Genomic DNA, 17,390 nt, shown 5'->3' on the forward strand with positions numbered 1-17,390 from the left:
AATAGGATTTTGAAAATATCATGAATGACAACGATATTTTGAGACATTTTACTCCAAAATCAAGTGGTCGTGTTCGTTCACGCCATATAGGGTAATGAAGAATTATTTCTTGCAGAAATTTGCAAGCAGTAAATCCACAGGATATTATTCCATTCGACCTTGCCGCGCTAGAACATGGTTGCCTTTCTCTAACATTCCCCAAATCAAGGTCTTCGCAAAGATCCATTCTGAGTGAGTCACCTGAAAACACTCACTAGCTGGATTGAAACGGAACCCTGGGTAAGTACTTTATAGGTGCATATCATTATGAACTGCCTCCAATTGCGAGGGGAGTCCAAATCGGGTAGCGGTCTTGGTTCCATATAGGTATATACATATATCCGCTATCGGATATGAACCAGAGGGACCATTTTTCAGTTAAGGCACGCCGGGTCAGCAATGTCAAAGAATGTGTCATGGCGTTGAGGCCAAAAATTCCGTTGAACCGCGCGTGTTTGGGAGGAAGTCTGGTTACTAGGATGGACATAAATATGTGGCGCTTCCCTCCTCGTCCCCAGGGCCTAGTTCCGCTGCTCTCCACACATAGGAGAGCAACGGAGCTAGGTCCTGGGGAGGAGAATGGGCGCTTGTGAGAAATTGATACGGGGTCAGAGATACGGGATACGGAAAAATTGGAGGATGAATCGAAAAGTTCAGAATTCGGGCTTCAAATTAGTACCAAATATACCCAATTAAACTATCTTTACGCATTCATACAATCTAAGACAAAGTAACCTATTTGCGCTCCATAAAACTTTTGCGTTTCATGTATAAACAAGATATACGGGCGCTTGATAGAATGCCAGTTATCGAGGTAAGAATCGTAATTATCGTATGCTTTTTGTTTTTCGTGTTTATCTTGCATTTAGCCGAAATATAAAATTTAGTGTGTCAACTTTTTGAACTTTTATGTAGAAACGGCAGCGCATGATATACCAGCATCACATAGTATAAATAAGATGTGTGTGTGCGCTTCTTGGATTCCTAATTGTCAAGGTAAGAACCCTGATATATTGTTTTTCGCGTTTTTCCTCTTCCGCAGAAAAAATATGTTGTTTAGTCGATAAATGATTCGACTTTCAGCCATATAATAAGATGTGTTGTTTATATTGGTAGCTTTAATGTTAGTGGAAAATGCTGACTTATGAAAGCTAAGAAGACACAGAACGCGTTGCTTGCAGCAGAGAAATCTGTCACTAAAAAAGAAATCCGAGGAAAACAGCAGAAAGTACAAAGGTTGAAGTTAAAGGTAGACACATTTTTGTAATGTATTATCAATAAAGTCTTTGGCATATCACGCGCAAATTCGATGACCCACGGCTTGGCTATGCACCAGTTTTATCCAAACCGAAACTTCAGAAGCAAGCATCGGCCCAGTTAAGGGATGCACGAGCTTCGCATTGAAATTTTGCCACGTCAATTGTGCCATCACACCGACTAAACAATTTCAATGATTCATTTAAAACACTGTTAAATGAACTGGAATTATTTTCGGTAGAAACGAACTGAACGGCTCCAATAACATCGTCAACAGTGAGTGAAGCGTTCTTGGCTCGACAACATTTTCAAATTTGTTTACTTTTTGACGAACTACCGCAGAGCGATATAGCTTAAGTAGCGCTGACCCGGCGTGAGGGGTGCAAATTCGCTGGGACACGGGTCTGTGATATAACATTTTACTCAAATAAAGTCGCGTGGTGGTTGTCTACTGACGCTTGCAAAAATGAACTGCATGTGCCGGCCACAACACTATTTTAAGAGGGCCAAAATGGCCCCGGTAAAATAGGCCGTGTCAGCGGCAAAATTTTGCCCCCACTCATTTTATGGGCGAAAATGGCGCCCCATACTGTGATTGGTTGCGTGATAAAAAGTAACGATGCAAGTGAAAATATGTTTTTCGTCTTCGAGATAATGAACTCTGTTGTTCATATAATTTTATGCTATACATGCAGCCATATACTGAGAGTTAACAATATCAATCGCGCACCTACATTACTCGTCGCGCATGAAGGTAAATGCTTTCGAATATGGTGGTTTCGTATTCTGCTATTTCGTATTCGTCTCATATTAGCCAATCGAATTGTGACCATATTTGAATGCTACAATTCTATTGGGATACCTGGATTGGGATAACAAGGCTCCCATACGAGAATCGGGGCTTAACATGTAACAACTAAAAATAATGCAGTAAGTATTTAATCAGTTAGTTAGAAAACCTTAATTACACATAATCATACCGAGTATACCCGAAATTTAGTACTACATGAATACCAAACAGTTTACAAAGGGGGTAAATGATATATGTCATTGCGAAATGATTAAGATATGTTTATATGATCATTTTCAAGTGAATATCAAATTGAAAAAGGGTAATCCGTTCGTCCGTGTTTGTTTATCCTATCCTTTTCGTTTGATTTCTTCCTCCAATTTCTTTTTTCTGCGCTCAAATCGATCCCTAGGCACTTTTATCTTCGTCACCCAGTAATCCTCTTCACTCAAAAGTTCTGTGAACGTTTCCAGATCATTCTCAGCGACGGCTTTTTGGATTTTTATTCTCGTCGTTGGGGTGTAATCGCCACGATATGTTAAATCAACAACAACATCTCTTATCGCCCTGTTCAGTCCTTCCCAATTTGTTTTTCCGTACGCGTTAGTCACGTCCGTTTTCGTTGCCACGCGTTTGGCTTCAGCAGTCATCTCATCGTACGTTTTTATAAATAGTTTCTTTTGTTGTTCGCGCGTTATTATGTGACTTTCAAGATTGTTATTCTATAAAAAAAAATGACGACAGGACTTCAGAAGCGCGTAAGATTCAAGGGTGAGCAGTTGACCCTTCATGACCAGGGCGCTTATATATATATAAGCGCCCTGTTCATGACTCAGTGAAAAATATTCACCTGTCTTAAAACAATGGACCTTTTCAGCTTGTATGCAACCCATTTGAAATGGTTCAAATCACGTGGTCCGAAATTGTTAAGTTTTATTGGCTTTTCCATGGTCCCAACATCTGAAATGGGTTAATTTGCATGCAAGCTGAAATGGTCAATTGACTCAACTAAATACTTTACCTTTAAATAATTCTTTGCTGCCTCTCCACTCAAACCTATTCCCTTTGAGAATGTTCTCGCGATTTCTTCTGGAATGCCACTCTGGCGTAAATCTTTGTATACTTTCGATTCCGTTTTTTGCTTGAGATCATAACCTCTGCCAAGTGTTATACCAGAATTTGACGTTGGTACATGTGCTTTACGACTGAAATATCTGCTATTTGGGTCGTCGTTACCCTCTGCGTCAAATGCCATCTGGCCTTCACTGACTTTCAGAGGATCTGTGTATCAAATACAAGCATTCTTTTTGTGGATAGCCGCTGCGCATGCGCGACTAACCACTATGTTGTTGAAAAAGTGTCTGTGAGTTTGTGGGTATACGTCTGTCGTCAGTGTTCAGCGTTCGTCGGATAAACGAATGATGACGAACGGTATGTTCGACACTACTTCCGGAAAGTTGTTTTGCCAATATGTATATACAGAAGTTCGAAGGCCAGAATAAAGCGAAAGTAACTAGGTAAGTACTTTGAAGTTTATGTATTTTTTGTGACATTTGTTATTTCAATCGCTCGTTTTTCTTCACAGACACCTCCTGTCGAATGTCAACTCGATCGTACTCCAGCTTGGTCGAATATTTCAAAGCTATTGTGTTGTACAGACGTCACAATGTATTCAATGTATTCTCAAAAGAACAGTACATCGTATTGTGGTATGTTCAAATGATGTTGTCAATTGTCTCATAATGTGTATGTGCGATTGTTACTAAAACTGTTAGATGACATGGAGGGAGATCCAGGCCCTAGGACTATAAATGATATACTAATTCGACCTGAACAGCACATGCTCATTTTTACCACGGTAACGATTTAATGTTTGATATGTATGCTGGTAAACAGTGTGTAGCTATGTCATTAAATCATTAAAAAAATTGAATCAGTTAATATTTAGAATCAGTCAATTCTAAACACAATTTTAACAAGTAGAAACAGTTTGTATGGTATTTTCAGCCAAAGTTTAAATAAAAGTTATTTATTGTTAACTGATGCCCTCAAGTTTGTGAATAGATTGGTTCCACTGATCTCAAATCAGTGATTAGATCGGTTTCAAAGGCTTTCAGATTTGAATATTGTGATGATGGTACACCAACCAGGTAAGCTGAAAAATTAGCTTGACCATGCATGGTGAGAATCGAACCCGCGACCTTTGGTTTGCTAGCCCAATGCCCTTCCAACTGAGCTAGAGCTCGATATGTCTTGAACCTAGTTTTAACTGTCTTGACCTAGTAGTTCGGTTAGAAGAGCATTGGACTAGCGAACCAAAGGTCGTGGGTTCGATTCCCACCGTGGTCAAACTAATTTTTCGGCTTACTCAGAGTAGCATAATACCATAATATTCATTTCATATATACACCCGAGTCTTATTCACTATGGTTTTCAGATTTAGAGGCTACCCACATGTACGCTATGCGTACCTATGTTTTCGATAAAAATGCACGTATGCAATAGTGTATACCAAAATATGAAATATTAAACCCACCTTCCGTACTTGGTGTTATCTCCGTCCCTGGTTCTCTCCTATAGAATTACCAGACAACAAATTTAATACTATCTTTAATTTGATAAAAACTAAAACAAAATATTGAATTATTTAGTTAAAACTAAACTGTCTAGAGACATCTTATTAATTTCAAAAGCAATTAAATTATCTCTTGAGAATTTCTTTCTTTCTTTTTCATAATCTCGTAATGGATCTCCGGGAAAGTAATGGACCGCTGAAAATTTTTCTTAGCCAATTACTGAGCTCCATTTCACCCACTTAACGCTTGCCATATAATCGCTTGCCATACAAGCGTGTTTCTATAACTGTATATAGAAACACGGGAATTTTCCCGCCGAACTTGACAAGCGAAGTAATGTAATGCGAATTTGTAATTGAATCGAATTATAACATTAGTACAAAATCTTTTTATCCAGTTATATTATAAAAGAAGATAGAAAACGTTTTCGAGCGTTTTCATTTTCGTTTTCTCGCCAAAACGGTTTCAAACAACCTCAATTTACAATAAAAGTTGAAGCTAATTTAAGATATTAAGCATATTTTTCCTTGGATCGTGTGGACAGGGCGTCAAAGTGATCAACTGGATAAAAACGATTTTGAAAACGCTTGAAAACGACGCTCGTGTGCACATAGTCTTAGTATGATATTTGACGTATACCTTACACTCGGAGTTTGGACGAGTGCTCCGACGGGTGTTTCTTTGTGCTCATATAAATCATCATCTGCGGGTGAGGATTGTTTTCTGGCATACAACACATTAGGTTATTAACAAAAATTGTAATAATAGTGCATGTGTTCTATCAAAGTATTTGTGAGTGTACGCTTTCTAAGCATTCTCGATGGAAGCTAAACGACATTGCATGCATATTCTGTGTCTCGATCAAAACTAACCACCGCAGGCATATTCTGCGCGATCAAAATTAAACGTCTGTATGCACCTTCGGTGTACTCGATCAAAACTAAAGGACTGCGCGCATATTTTGAATACTCGATCTTGAAATTTTATCTATTTTAGCAATTATATCTAGCATTAGATCTATTTTGCTATTATAAAACAAATTATGAATGTATTCACTTGTGAAATGGTAAGAATATTTCCCTCGGTTAAAAATGTAATGTTCCATTTAACTTGGCTTCGAACATTTCACCTCTCACCTCATAAAATTATTCATACTATGCACTTGATACATTCATTATTAGTATGATATTTAACGTATACCTTACACCAGGCGTTTGAACGGGTGCTCCGGCGGGTGTTTCAGTCACGCTGGGCGTCTTAACTTGCGGTTTTGGACGTCTCCACCAAAATAGACCTTTTCGTCTTAATGAAATAAACAGTATTACTCGAGCAAAGCGAGAATCTTAAATTCGGTCAGATTTTTCGCGCAAGACTTATTTTCCCGCGCGGCCAATCTTAATTTTGGCTAATCGAAGTAAATCGTAGTTGCATGTGACATATTTGTGACCGTCTTATTTGCGTTCAGCGGCTAATTGTACTTCCTGCTTCTTCGTGCTAACTTTAGCGGCTCATTCGACTTCCAGCTTCTTTGTGCTCATATAAATCATCATCTGCGGGTGAGGATTGTTTTCTGGCATACAACACATTAGGTTATTAACAAAAATTGTAATAATAGTGCATGCATGTGTTCTATCAAAGTATTTGTGAGTGCACGCTTTCTAAGCATTCTCGATGGAAGCTAAACGACATTGCATGCATATTCTGTGTCTCGATCAAAACTAACCACCGCAGGCATATTCTGCGCGATCAAAATTAAACGTCTGTATGCACCTTCGGTGTACTCGATCAAAACTAAAGGACTGCGCGCATATTTTGAATACTCGATCTTGAAATTTTATCTATTTTAGCAATTATATCTAGCATTAGATCTATTTTGCTATTATAAAACAAATTATGAATGTATTCACTTGTGAAATGGTAAGAATATTTTCCTCGGTTAAAAATGTAATGTTCCATTTAACTTGGCTTCGAACATTTCACCTCTCACCTCATAAAATTATTCATACTATGCACTTGATACATTCATTATTAGTATGATATTTAACGTATACCTTACACCAGGCGTTTGAACGGGTGCTCTGGCGGGTGTTTCAGTCACGCTGGGCGTCTTAACTTGCGGTTTTGGACGTCTTGACCAAAATAGACCTTTTCGTCTTAATGAAATAAACAGTATTACTCGAGCAAAGCGAGAATCTTAAATTCGGTCAGTTTTTTTGCCGCAAGACTTATTCTCCCACGCGGCCCGGCAATCTTAATTTTGGCCAATCGAAATAAATTGTGGTTGCATGTGACATATTTGTGACCGTCTTCATACTATTCCACTTGATACATTCTTTATTAGTATGATATTTAACGTATACCTTACACTCGGAGTTTGGACGGGTGCTCCGACGGGTGTTTCAGTCACGCTGGGCGTTTTAACTTCCGGTTTTGGACGTCTTGACCAAAATAGACCTTTTCGTCTTAATGAAATAAACAATATTCATTACTCGAGCAAAGCGAGAATCTTAAATTCGGTCAGTTTTTTTCGTGCAAGACTCATTCTCCCACGCGGCCAATCTTAATTTTGGCTAATCGAAGTAAATCGTGGTTGCATGTGACATATTTGTGACCGTCTTATTCGCGTTCAGCGGCTAATTGTACTTCCTGCTTCTTCGTGCTATAAACTTTAGCAGCTCATTCGACTTCCAGCTTCTTTGTGCTCATATAAATCATCATCTGCGGGTGAGGATTGTTTTCTGGCATACAACACATTAGGTTACTACCAAAAATTGTAATAATAGTGCATGTGTTCTATCAAAGTATTTGTGAGTGTACGCTTTCTAAGCATTCTCGATGGAACCTAAACGACATTGCATGCATATTCTGTGTCTCGATCAAAACTAACCACCGCAGGCATATTCTGCGCGATCAAAATTAAACGTCTGTATGCACCTTCGGTGTACTCGATCAAAACTAAAGGACTGCGCGCATATTTTGAATACTCGATCTTGAAGTTTTATCTATTTTAGCAATTATATCTAGCATTAGATCTATTTTGCTATTATAAAACAAATTATGAATGTATTCACTTGTGAAATAGTAAGAATATTTTCCTCGGTTAAAAATGTAATGTTCCATTTAACTTGGCTTCGAACATTTCACCTCTCACCTCATAAAATTATTCATACTATGCACTTGATACATTCATTATTAGTATGATATTTAACGTATACCTTACACCAGGCGTTTGAACGGGTGCTCTGGCGGGTGTTTCAGTCACGCTGGGCGTCTTAACTTGCGGTTTTGGACGTCTTGACCAAAATAGACCTTTTCGTCTTAATGAAATAAACAGTATTACTCGAGCAAAACGAGAATCTTAAATTCGGTCAGTTTTTTTTCGCGCAAGACTTATTCTCCCACCCGGCCAATCTTAATTTTGGCCAATCGAAATAAATCGTGGTTGCATGTGACATATTTGTGACTGTCTTATTGGCGTTCAGCGGCTAATTCAACTTCTTGCTTCTTTGTGCTCATCATCATCTGCGGGTGAGGATTTTTTTCTGGCATACGACACATTACGTTATTAACAAAAAGTGTAATAATAGTGCATGCGTTCTATCCAATTATTTGTTAATGTACGCTTTCTAAGCATTCTCGGTGGAAGCTAAACGACATTGCACGCAAATTCTGAGTCTGGATCAAAACTAACCACTGCAGGCATATTCTGGGCGATCAAAATTGAACGTCTGTATACACATTCTGGGTACTGGATCAAAACTAAACGACTGCGCGCATATTTTGAATACTCGATCTTGAGATTATATCTATTTTAGCAATTATATCTAGCATTAGATCTATTTTGCTGTTATATAAAACAAAATATGAATGTATTCATTTGTGAACTGGTAAGAATATTTTCCTCGGTTAAAAATGTAATGTTTCATTTAACTTGGCTTCGAACATTTCACCTTTCACCTCATAAAAATATTCATACTATTGCATTTGATACATTCATTATTAGTATGATATTTAACGTATACCTTACACTGGGCGTTTGAACGGGTGCTCCGACGGGTGTTTTAGTCACGCCGGGCGTCTTAACTTGCGGTTTTGGACGTCTGGACCAAAATAGACCTTTTCGTCTTAATGAAATAAACAGTATTACTCGAGCAAAGCGAAAATTTTAAATTCGGTCAGTTTTTTTCGCACAAGACGTTCAGCGGTTAAAAATTAGCATTATAAATAAATTGTAATATGAAGCTATAGGTAGACGTACTTTCAAGAAACCATGCAGTTACCTTCCAAACATGCAAATTTCCAAATATTCAACTGGGGACTAGGGTTTGGACTAGCGTTCGGACTGGCGTTCGGACGGGTGTTTTAACTATGGGCGTTCTAACTTGGGGTGTTTGACGTCTTGTCCAAAATAAACCTTTTCGTCTTAATGAAATATCATTATACATAAATTGTAATATGAAGCTATAAGTAGACGTGTTTTCAAGAAACGAGTTGCTTCCGAACATGGAAATTTCCAAATATTTAACAACTACCTTACACTTGGCGTTCGGACTGGCGTTTGAACAGGCGTTTGGACATGTGTTCTAACTTCGGATGTTGGACGTCGTGACCAAAATCGACCTTGTCGTCTTAATGAAATAAATATCATTATACATAAATTGAAATGTGAAGCTATAAGTAGGCGTGTTTTCAAGAAATCAGTTCCGAACATGCAAATTACAAAATATTCAACGTCTACCTTACACTTGGCGTTCGGACAGGCGTTCGGACAGGCGTTCGGACAGGCGTTCGGACAGGCGTTCGGACTGGCGTTCGGACAGGCGTTCGGACAGGCGTTCGGACAGGCGTTCTGACGGGTGTTCTGACGGGTGTTCTGACGCTGGGCGCTCTTATTTCGGGTGTTCGGTCGGGTGTTCGGCTTCTTGACCAAAATCGACCTTGTCGTCTTAATGAAATTAATATCATTAAACATAAATTGAAATGTGAAACTATAAGTAGGCGTGTTTTCAAGAAATCAGTTCCGAACATGCAAATTACAAAATATTCAACGTCTACCTTACACTTGGCGTTCGGACAGGCGTTCGGACGGGTGTTCTGACGCTGGGCGCTCTTATTTGGGGTGTTCGGCTTCTTGACCAAAATCGACCTTGTCGTCTTATTGAAATATATATCATTATTAATAAACGGTAATATGAATCTCTAAGTACACTTGATTTTAACAAATCATTAGTTTCTAAGCACAGATTACAAAATATTTAACATCTACCTTGCGCTAGGCGTTCGGACGCTGGGCGTTCTAACTTGGGGTGTTCGACTTCTTGACCAAGATCGACCCGCTCGTCTTTATTAGTGAAATAAATATCATTATATAAACAACCAGTAATATGAAGCTATAAGTGGATCAATTTCAAGTAACCAGTAACTTCTATAAGCACGGATTATATCTACGTCAACATCGTCTAATATTCAACAACTATACCCTACGCCAGGGGTTCAGTCGGGTTTTCTAGAGCTTGGCGTTCAAACTGGGGTGTTCGATTACTTGACCGATATAAAATATATATCATTATGAGTAAACAGTAATTAAATAGGTGTAATCAGTGTGATGATATGAAGCTCTATATATAGGTACATTCATTTGAAAGAAACGCCAACTTCTAAGCACGCGATTACGCAATACAAAATGTTGCAATGACGGCGTTTACCTTACACTAGGCGCATATATATATATATATATGTTAACTTTATTGTTAAGTTATATATGTTAAGTGTGAGCATATGATGGATAGATCTGTATATAAACAGTAAAATTTGTAAACGAGAAACAAAACAGCAAACCTTGATGTGCTTGTACTTGGTGATCTGCTAGACGAACCCCCATTCCACCAACCTTCGACAAAGTGGAGCTGACAGAAGACTGCCAAAATGAAAATCGCAATTTTAAGATCAATTCCCATCATGATTGTACCGCTGATACGACCAAAACGAGATGTCGTTTATCAACTGATTATTTCGGCGATCAACTTGATTATAGTACCCTTTTGTTCTGTTCAATGGAATGCAGATCTAAAAGGGGCGGTCTTAGACTACTTGACCAACTGCTGGGGACTGAGGATGACATGCAAGGGCAGATCCAGATTGATGCGACACCAGCGCATCTAAAACCTAAAAATATACAAAATTTGTAATAAATAAGACTAGCTTTCCTCCTTAACTCCCTGGGACCAGCTGTATAAAAGACTAGTTAACTTTAACTGTAGTTAAGGGCAGAAGCGGCCAATCAGAGTCGTGTATTTCTGAGTTAACTAGGATTTAAGTATGCAACGTGTAGTTAAATAATTTTATAGAACCGGCCCCGGTTAAAGATACCGACATTTATTATATCGACCGGTGTAATCACGCGAGGTCGCTCTAGGTGTGAACTTTCGTGAAATAGCTAGACATTAAAAAATAGGTAATAATTGACAGATGTCTGGATAAAAACGAAACATTGTTTTTTTTATTCGGGTGTTTTATATATCAACCATGTGTGTATTCATGAAATACTGACGCGAAAAATAAATGAAGCAGCCAGGGTGTCGTGTCTTTAACAATTGTTGATAATAAGTGATAACAATTTGGCACGATTCACGAGGTGCTCCTTTTTTCACCCGGTTAGCCTTGTGAAGAGGGTTAAGTCAAGGAACGTCAAGAGTTTGCGTGGACAAAGGTTTCTTAATTCAATGAAGCACGCATACTGATATTGTATATTTCCACACTTTCAGTGTATTAAATTTCAGGCAGTTTTATCTGTATATAAAAGATAGCAATCTGGCCATTTAATCCTAGCAATCTGGCCATTCTAGCCATTTAATTAACACTTATTTACTCGATACCTGTCGATGGTCGAAGTAAATAAGTTTTTATTATATACCACTTGTCAAAGAAAAACCAAACTACAAGGTAAACAACGAAATATCTATTCATAAAAAGACATAATTTCAAATGGATAAAAGCTGTTATTTCCCATGAGATAACACGTTATCTCACTCTGCAGGGAGTCGCGCTGGCGACATCAAAATTTCGTCACTCTCGCGTGATTGGCTCTCGACCAATGAAACGCTACGAACACCAAGCTTTAACAAGTGGTATATAATAATATCATTTAATATATTTTAGACCTCATTTTATTATATAAGCATGGTTTTCAAGTTTGGAAAATTACACACCAGTTTCATACAAGGGGAAGCCTCGTGACACCTTTCAAGAAAATTTTTGCAATGTTAACCAAAATGTGGAAGAAATCCGCTTTTCGTAGAAAAATTAATATGACAATTGAGTTCATTCTAGAGTCATCCTCGTACCCACGTGCTTCAGTGGAAAAACATATATATAACGTGTAGTGCTATTATATAGAGGTCAGTTGACAAAAATCGAGTGCGCGGGGGTGCTTGGCCCGCTAAACAAAACCACCTTTCTCCCAAGCTTTCAGCTGACCTCTATACAAAAGCTGAATGCATATATTTTGACATTTTGCTACTAAAGCGTCTGTGTACGAGGTGCTCCAGTGAACTTAAATAAGACTGGAACGCTAGTTCTGCGAAAAATTTGAAGCCAAGATAGCGGATCATGAAGCCTATCTTGTAGGTATGATCCACTGGTATGATCCAGTTCTCCACGCGAAAACTTCGTAGTTAAAATGGCGGCAATTATGATTTTCTTGGCGCCAGGAACAAGAACATAGAGATTATCAATAACACTAGAGGGGACATTGGTTTCGTAAACATCAGTCAAAAAAGAGAGCACATTAATAGGGGGCAAATTCAAATCCCGGATACTAAACCAAGCGCTGACTGGCTAGATTAATGCCTCTCCTTAGCAACCACGTTAGCAACGAGTAAAATTTGTAAGAGTTTAGTAAAATTTTATAATCGTTTTTAGGTCGGTTTTTGAGAAGAAACAGTGTTTTTTTGAACTGGTTTTACTACCTTAGACATTCTGAAATGATATTTTAGGGAAAAAAACATCTTCTTCCTACCAATTGTCTTTGGCTTCATAGGCTTTAACGTAGTACAGCTGACAGAATAGTGTCAGGACATAAAACTTAGCTTTAAAAACAATTTTCATCTTGGTTGCTAATACCAAAACCTGGAACGAAATTTGGTTGATTAACTTAATCAATTGGTTATATCCGAGTTTATGTCTGGTCTTTTTATACACTTGCGTGCATGGTCTTATGCATGCATGGAATGCAGGAAGAGTAAGCTCAATAACCTCAATTTATTCAAATGCTTATAATCAACAGCCGAAGAGGATGACTAGAAACTTTAGAAATAAACATCGATTGTTATCGAATTAAGAATTTAATAATTTCAGATAATTGGATACACTCATTGTGGTGGCTCGCAGCAGTAAGTCTGCATGGATCTCCGCTTTCGCTCGAAACACTAAATTCCTAACCGACTGAGGTATTGTATAGTTATGCGAATATAAATATTAAACAAATTAAGGCTCGATTTCTTATATTATGCATGCATGTATCCTTTTAATTTCTAACTAATCGAAATAACTTATTCGAACTGTGTCAACTACCCAAAATTGCATCCGACCACGTACTAACTCAATAATACTGGCGAAACCACGCATAGATCATACCAGGAAACAAACTATACATGCATATAGTGTTCCTGTTTATTCCATGGTCAGCCATGCAAACAATTAGAAACATTTAGAAGGAAGACCGCTATCATGTTAACAATGTACCCCTATCCCTATTATGCTTTCTGCACTTTTCGTAATATATAGCTTTTTTCGTCGTTGTATATAGCTATAATTTTTTTTTCTATAAACGCGTACATCTTATGTCTAGGCTTTGACAAAAAAACTACGATATATTGCATTAAAAGTTATGCCCAAGAAGCCACATCGATAAAATAGGCCTACATGCATGCTACTGCATGTATAATGAATAAAGAAAAGGCCAACATTGAATTATTATACCTGTATCTTATATATTTATATTATTTAATATCATTTACGTCTCTAAATAGGTTTAACACATCGCTACGAGCTATATACGTTAGTCTAATATATGTGAATGAGACTGTATATATCAGTGCATGGCTTTCCTCGAAATTAAGCTATATATATATATATAGTAATGTACCGATGCTTAAAACCTAATATCATTATTTTGTTGCTTCCTGTATTGGCATGTAGTTTGGAGAAATTTGGAGTGCGGTTACTTGACTTCGCATAATTATGATCATTCAACTATATAGTCTGGCTGTTTTGAATATGTCACATTATTGTAGCATTACAAAATATCAGTATCAGCCCTGACTAGATTAAATATGACCATATGAGATAACAATGCACGCAAAAAAAACAACCAGCGCGTGATGTTAACACACTGTGTATGCTTTTAGTCGACTGAATTTTATCATATCAACGCATAGATGAAGACATGCTGAAGCGGAAGACGAAATTAAATATGACTGTATGAGATAACAATGCACGCAAAAATAAACAATCCGCGTGAAGTCAACACACTGTGTATGCTTTTATAGTCGAGTTTTATTATATCAACGCATAGATGAAGACATGCTGAAGCGGAAGACGAAATTCAAGAGTGTGGGCCCCGGTGCAAGGTTGTTTTAGGAATATATAACTGAATCAGTCTGAATGAGAAATTGACACGATACATGCTGTGCTTTTATAGAAATTAAGAAATTATCTATTCATATTAGAGCTGCAAGTGTTTCAGTTTGAAATAAAATGTCCGAAGTTAAAAATAAAATATAGTTGTTGGTATATTCTGCGGTATGTGTAAGCATGGTTAATAGAGACTTCGTTTGAAAAATTGGCAAAAATCTTTGAAATTATATTTCATCATACAATAAATTGCAATTATTAACCTTGGAAATTCCAATAACTTTATCGTGCATACATTTACGAAAACAAAATATATAGAACAAAGACTTTACCAAGCTTTACTGGGAGTATTTGGTACATTCATGATTAATGTGGTGTTTACAGTATGTTAAGTAGATGTTTAGTAAGTAGAGTAGACCATTGCCGTATAAGTTTGTCTTGGGATAAATAGAGCTGTGATATCGTATTGTGTTTTGTGGAGTATGATATAGAATGAGGATTTAAAATGGGAATCAATTTTCTCTAGTCGTTTAACCTGGATCATAATTCAGTGCAAAAGATTGGAATACTGTGCCGTGCGAAATATCTGGTAAAATTGATGTTTGAGATTACTTATCATATACATACATCTAAATTGTTTCTTTCTATCCTTCTATAGTGTAAATTATAAAAAAATAAAAAATATATATATATATATATTTATATATATATATATATATATATATATATATATATATATATATATATATATATATATATATATATATATATATGTAGCCTAGTAAATATTTGTTGTGGAAAGTTTTAATAGTTTTAGGGATTTTATCATAGTGTAACTACGAGTTTGCATACTAGTTATTGGATAACCTTTCTAGCGCCCACTGATCTTTTGCGCAGCAATCAACTGTCCCAGAATGCATCGTTCCTTCGCGGAATAGAAAATGAATCATAAAGCCCCACACAGACAGGACGCGAATTGGCAACGCGGCGCGAATTTTCAACGTTTTATATTTTTCAAGAGCAAATGAATTTTAACTTATCAAAATTTTCTTGTAGATTGCACTAAAATAATAAATTTTGATTGGTCTAGCGTCCATAGATTCCAAATTTTGATCCCAGAGTTTAATTTATATGCTTCTGAAAACTGTGAAATTCGCGCCGCGTTGCCGCTTCGCGTCCGGTCTGTGTCGGCCTTAAAGAATGAAACGATGAAAATTCGTCGGTACAGTTAGGAAAAGAATTCATAATTTTGAAGCTTGACGATTGGTTGCAAAAAACATTATGAAATCTAAAAAGTATGGCCTTGTGATGCATGTTTTTAAATTTTGTATGTTTTTTCACGTGCGGAAAGTTGATAGCTTTTCTGTGGAAATGGAGCGCTATTTAGGGCCTGTTTATATGATCCCGCCTAGCCGGGACGGGACAGTTTCCGAGATCCCGCTTGTAATACAAACACTAATTAGTGTTTATATGACCACTTTTCCATCCCGCCTAGGTGGGATCCCGGCACTTCTTGCCGGGATCCCGCTTAGACGGGACGAGAAATTGCCATATAAACACTCCATCCCTCTTGGCCGGGATGATTCGCGATTAACATACATTAGGAGCATGTGTATATATTGGCATAGGAACATTGGCATTGTCGAAGGAACCTGCACTACAAAATGAACTCCATATAAACACGCCATCCCGCCTAGGCGAGTTTCCCGGCTGAGCGGGATGAAAACATCCCGTCCCGGCTAGACGGGATCATATAAACAGGCCCTTAATTGAAGATGTACTGAGTTTGAAAACTTCGTAGTGCCTATACTTCACTGCCATATTTTTTTCACTATTTTTCAACCAAGTGTAATTGAAACTGTACCCAGTGGTCGAACCTTGGGCTAAGCTGAAATTCTATGCACGCGGCGAAATTTCCCCCGTGGTTTTTTACGCTCAGCTACTAGACACTTGTCTAACGTGGTTATTTGAAAGGCAAATTAGGGGGAAATAGTCGCATGTGTTGAAAAAAAGATGTTATTTTACTTGTCGGGCTTCTAAAGCCCCAGGCGGGGAAATCACAGGTCACAAACATGTTGAAAACAGCAACTAACATCTGTATTTTAAATGCACTCCCAATCGAGTCCATGCAAGTAAAGCATTAGTTATCGAATGCGGTGGTAAAAAACTCCGCCGGGAGAGCTATATTTTCAGTGTTTTGCATGACTGTGACATTGCAGAGAGGATAAAGCCCCGTCTACACTTCAGACAATTTATTGGCACGGCACGCGGTTAAAATTGGTACCCAGGGATGAAATGAGATACTAGGGATAAAGTAAGGCTACCCGTACCCGTCGACCGAGTATCCATATAGTCTCTATAATGCTTTCTGCAGAAGAGTTACTCTCATTTACTCTCATATTCGATGATGGTGCACACTCAAGTTAATTGATACATTGTGATGGGACTGAGCTTTTAAAATACAGAGGATACTCATAGATGATGCAATGACAAAATAATCTTGCACTTCTAATTATTTCAGTGATAATTGTAGCACGAAGAATATTGTGTATTTCCATGGTGTTGTATTAAATTCGAGGAAATTTTATCTGTATATAAAAAAAATGCAATTTGAATAATAGTGATAGAGACTGATGATAATATAATAATGTATAGAATCACGGGATTGCCCTGTCAAAAATTAGCTGAAATGATTTACGATATTACAGTGTTTTTGTTTGCAACGTTTCGCGGGACGGTTGTCTTGTTCGTCTTTGCAAAGTCTTTTGAAGTTTTGCGTTTGCTTAACAGTTGTTGTAGTTCTCCTCCACGGCAAATTTTCCAAAAACAGATGTTAGGTCCTTGTATAAAGACGCGTAAAGAATATTGATATATTTCTGCAAATATAGGTAAAAAAAGGAAGACATCTCGTAATTTCTTTTGCCCTGATGCCTGAAGAACGAAGACAGAAGAATCACCATCGATAAGGCCAGTAGAAAATTTGGATGCTGTTTTAATTTGTAGGGCTTTAAGATCCCAACGCGTCGATGTATAAATTGGGAAGGGGTATGTCGTGGTCACACCGTGGTGAAATTTGAACGGGCTTGCAAAATAAG

At 37.6% G+C, this 17,390-nt stretch overlaps 1 protein-coding gene across 2 annotated transcripts; it reads right to left on the bottom strand.

The window, feature by feature from the left end:
- Window positions 1-2,226: 2,226 nt before the first annotated feature.
- On the bottom strand, window positions 2,227-10,721 carry LOC114531105 (neurofilament heavy polypeptide-like). Of its 2 annotated transcripts, XM_028552753.1 has the most exons (14): window positions 10,501-10,721; window positions 9,929-10,003; window positions 9,718-9,816; window positions 9,401-9,607; window positions 9,195-9,290; window positions 8,685-8,786; window positions 7,878-7,979; window positions 7,023-7,124; window positions 6,714-6,815; window positions 5,863-5,964; window positions 5,302-5,385; window positions 4,623-4,660; window positions 3,108-3,367; window positions 2,227-2,808 (listed from the first exon to the last, which is right to left on the bottom strand). In XM_028552753.1, the coding sequence occupies exons 1-14, from the start codon at window positions 10,620-10,622 to the stop codon at window positions 2,437-2,439; spliced, it is 1,863 nt and encodes a 620-aa protein (XP_028408554.1). In that variant the 5' UTR covers window positions 10,623-10,721; the 3' UTR covers window positions 2,227-2,436. The 2 variants fall into 2 exon arrangements, with proteins under 2 accessions (XP_028408554.1, XP_028408555.1); XM_028552754.1 differs by lacking the exon at window positions 9,401-9,607.
- Window positions 10,722-17,390: the final 6,669 nt, after the last annotated feature.

This window comes from Dendronephthya gigantea, unplaced genomic scaffold (genome assembly GCF_004324835.1).
Source record: "Dendronephthya gigantea isolate DGI-Jeju-01 unplaced genomic scaffold, DenGig_1.0 000068F, whole genome shotgun sequence".
In the NCBI taxonomy this organism is placed as follows: domain Eukaryota; kingdom Metazoa; phylum Cnidaria; class Anthozoa; order Malacalcyonacea; family Nephtheidae; genus Dendronephthya; species Dendronephthya gigantea.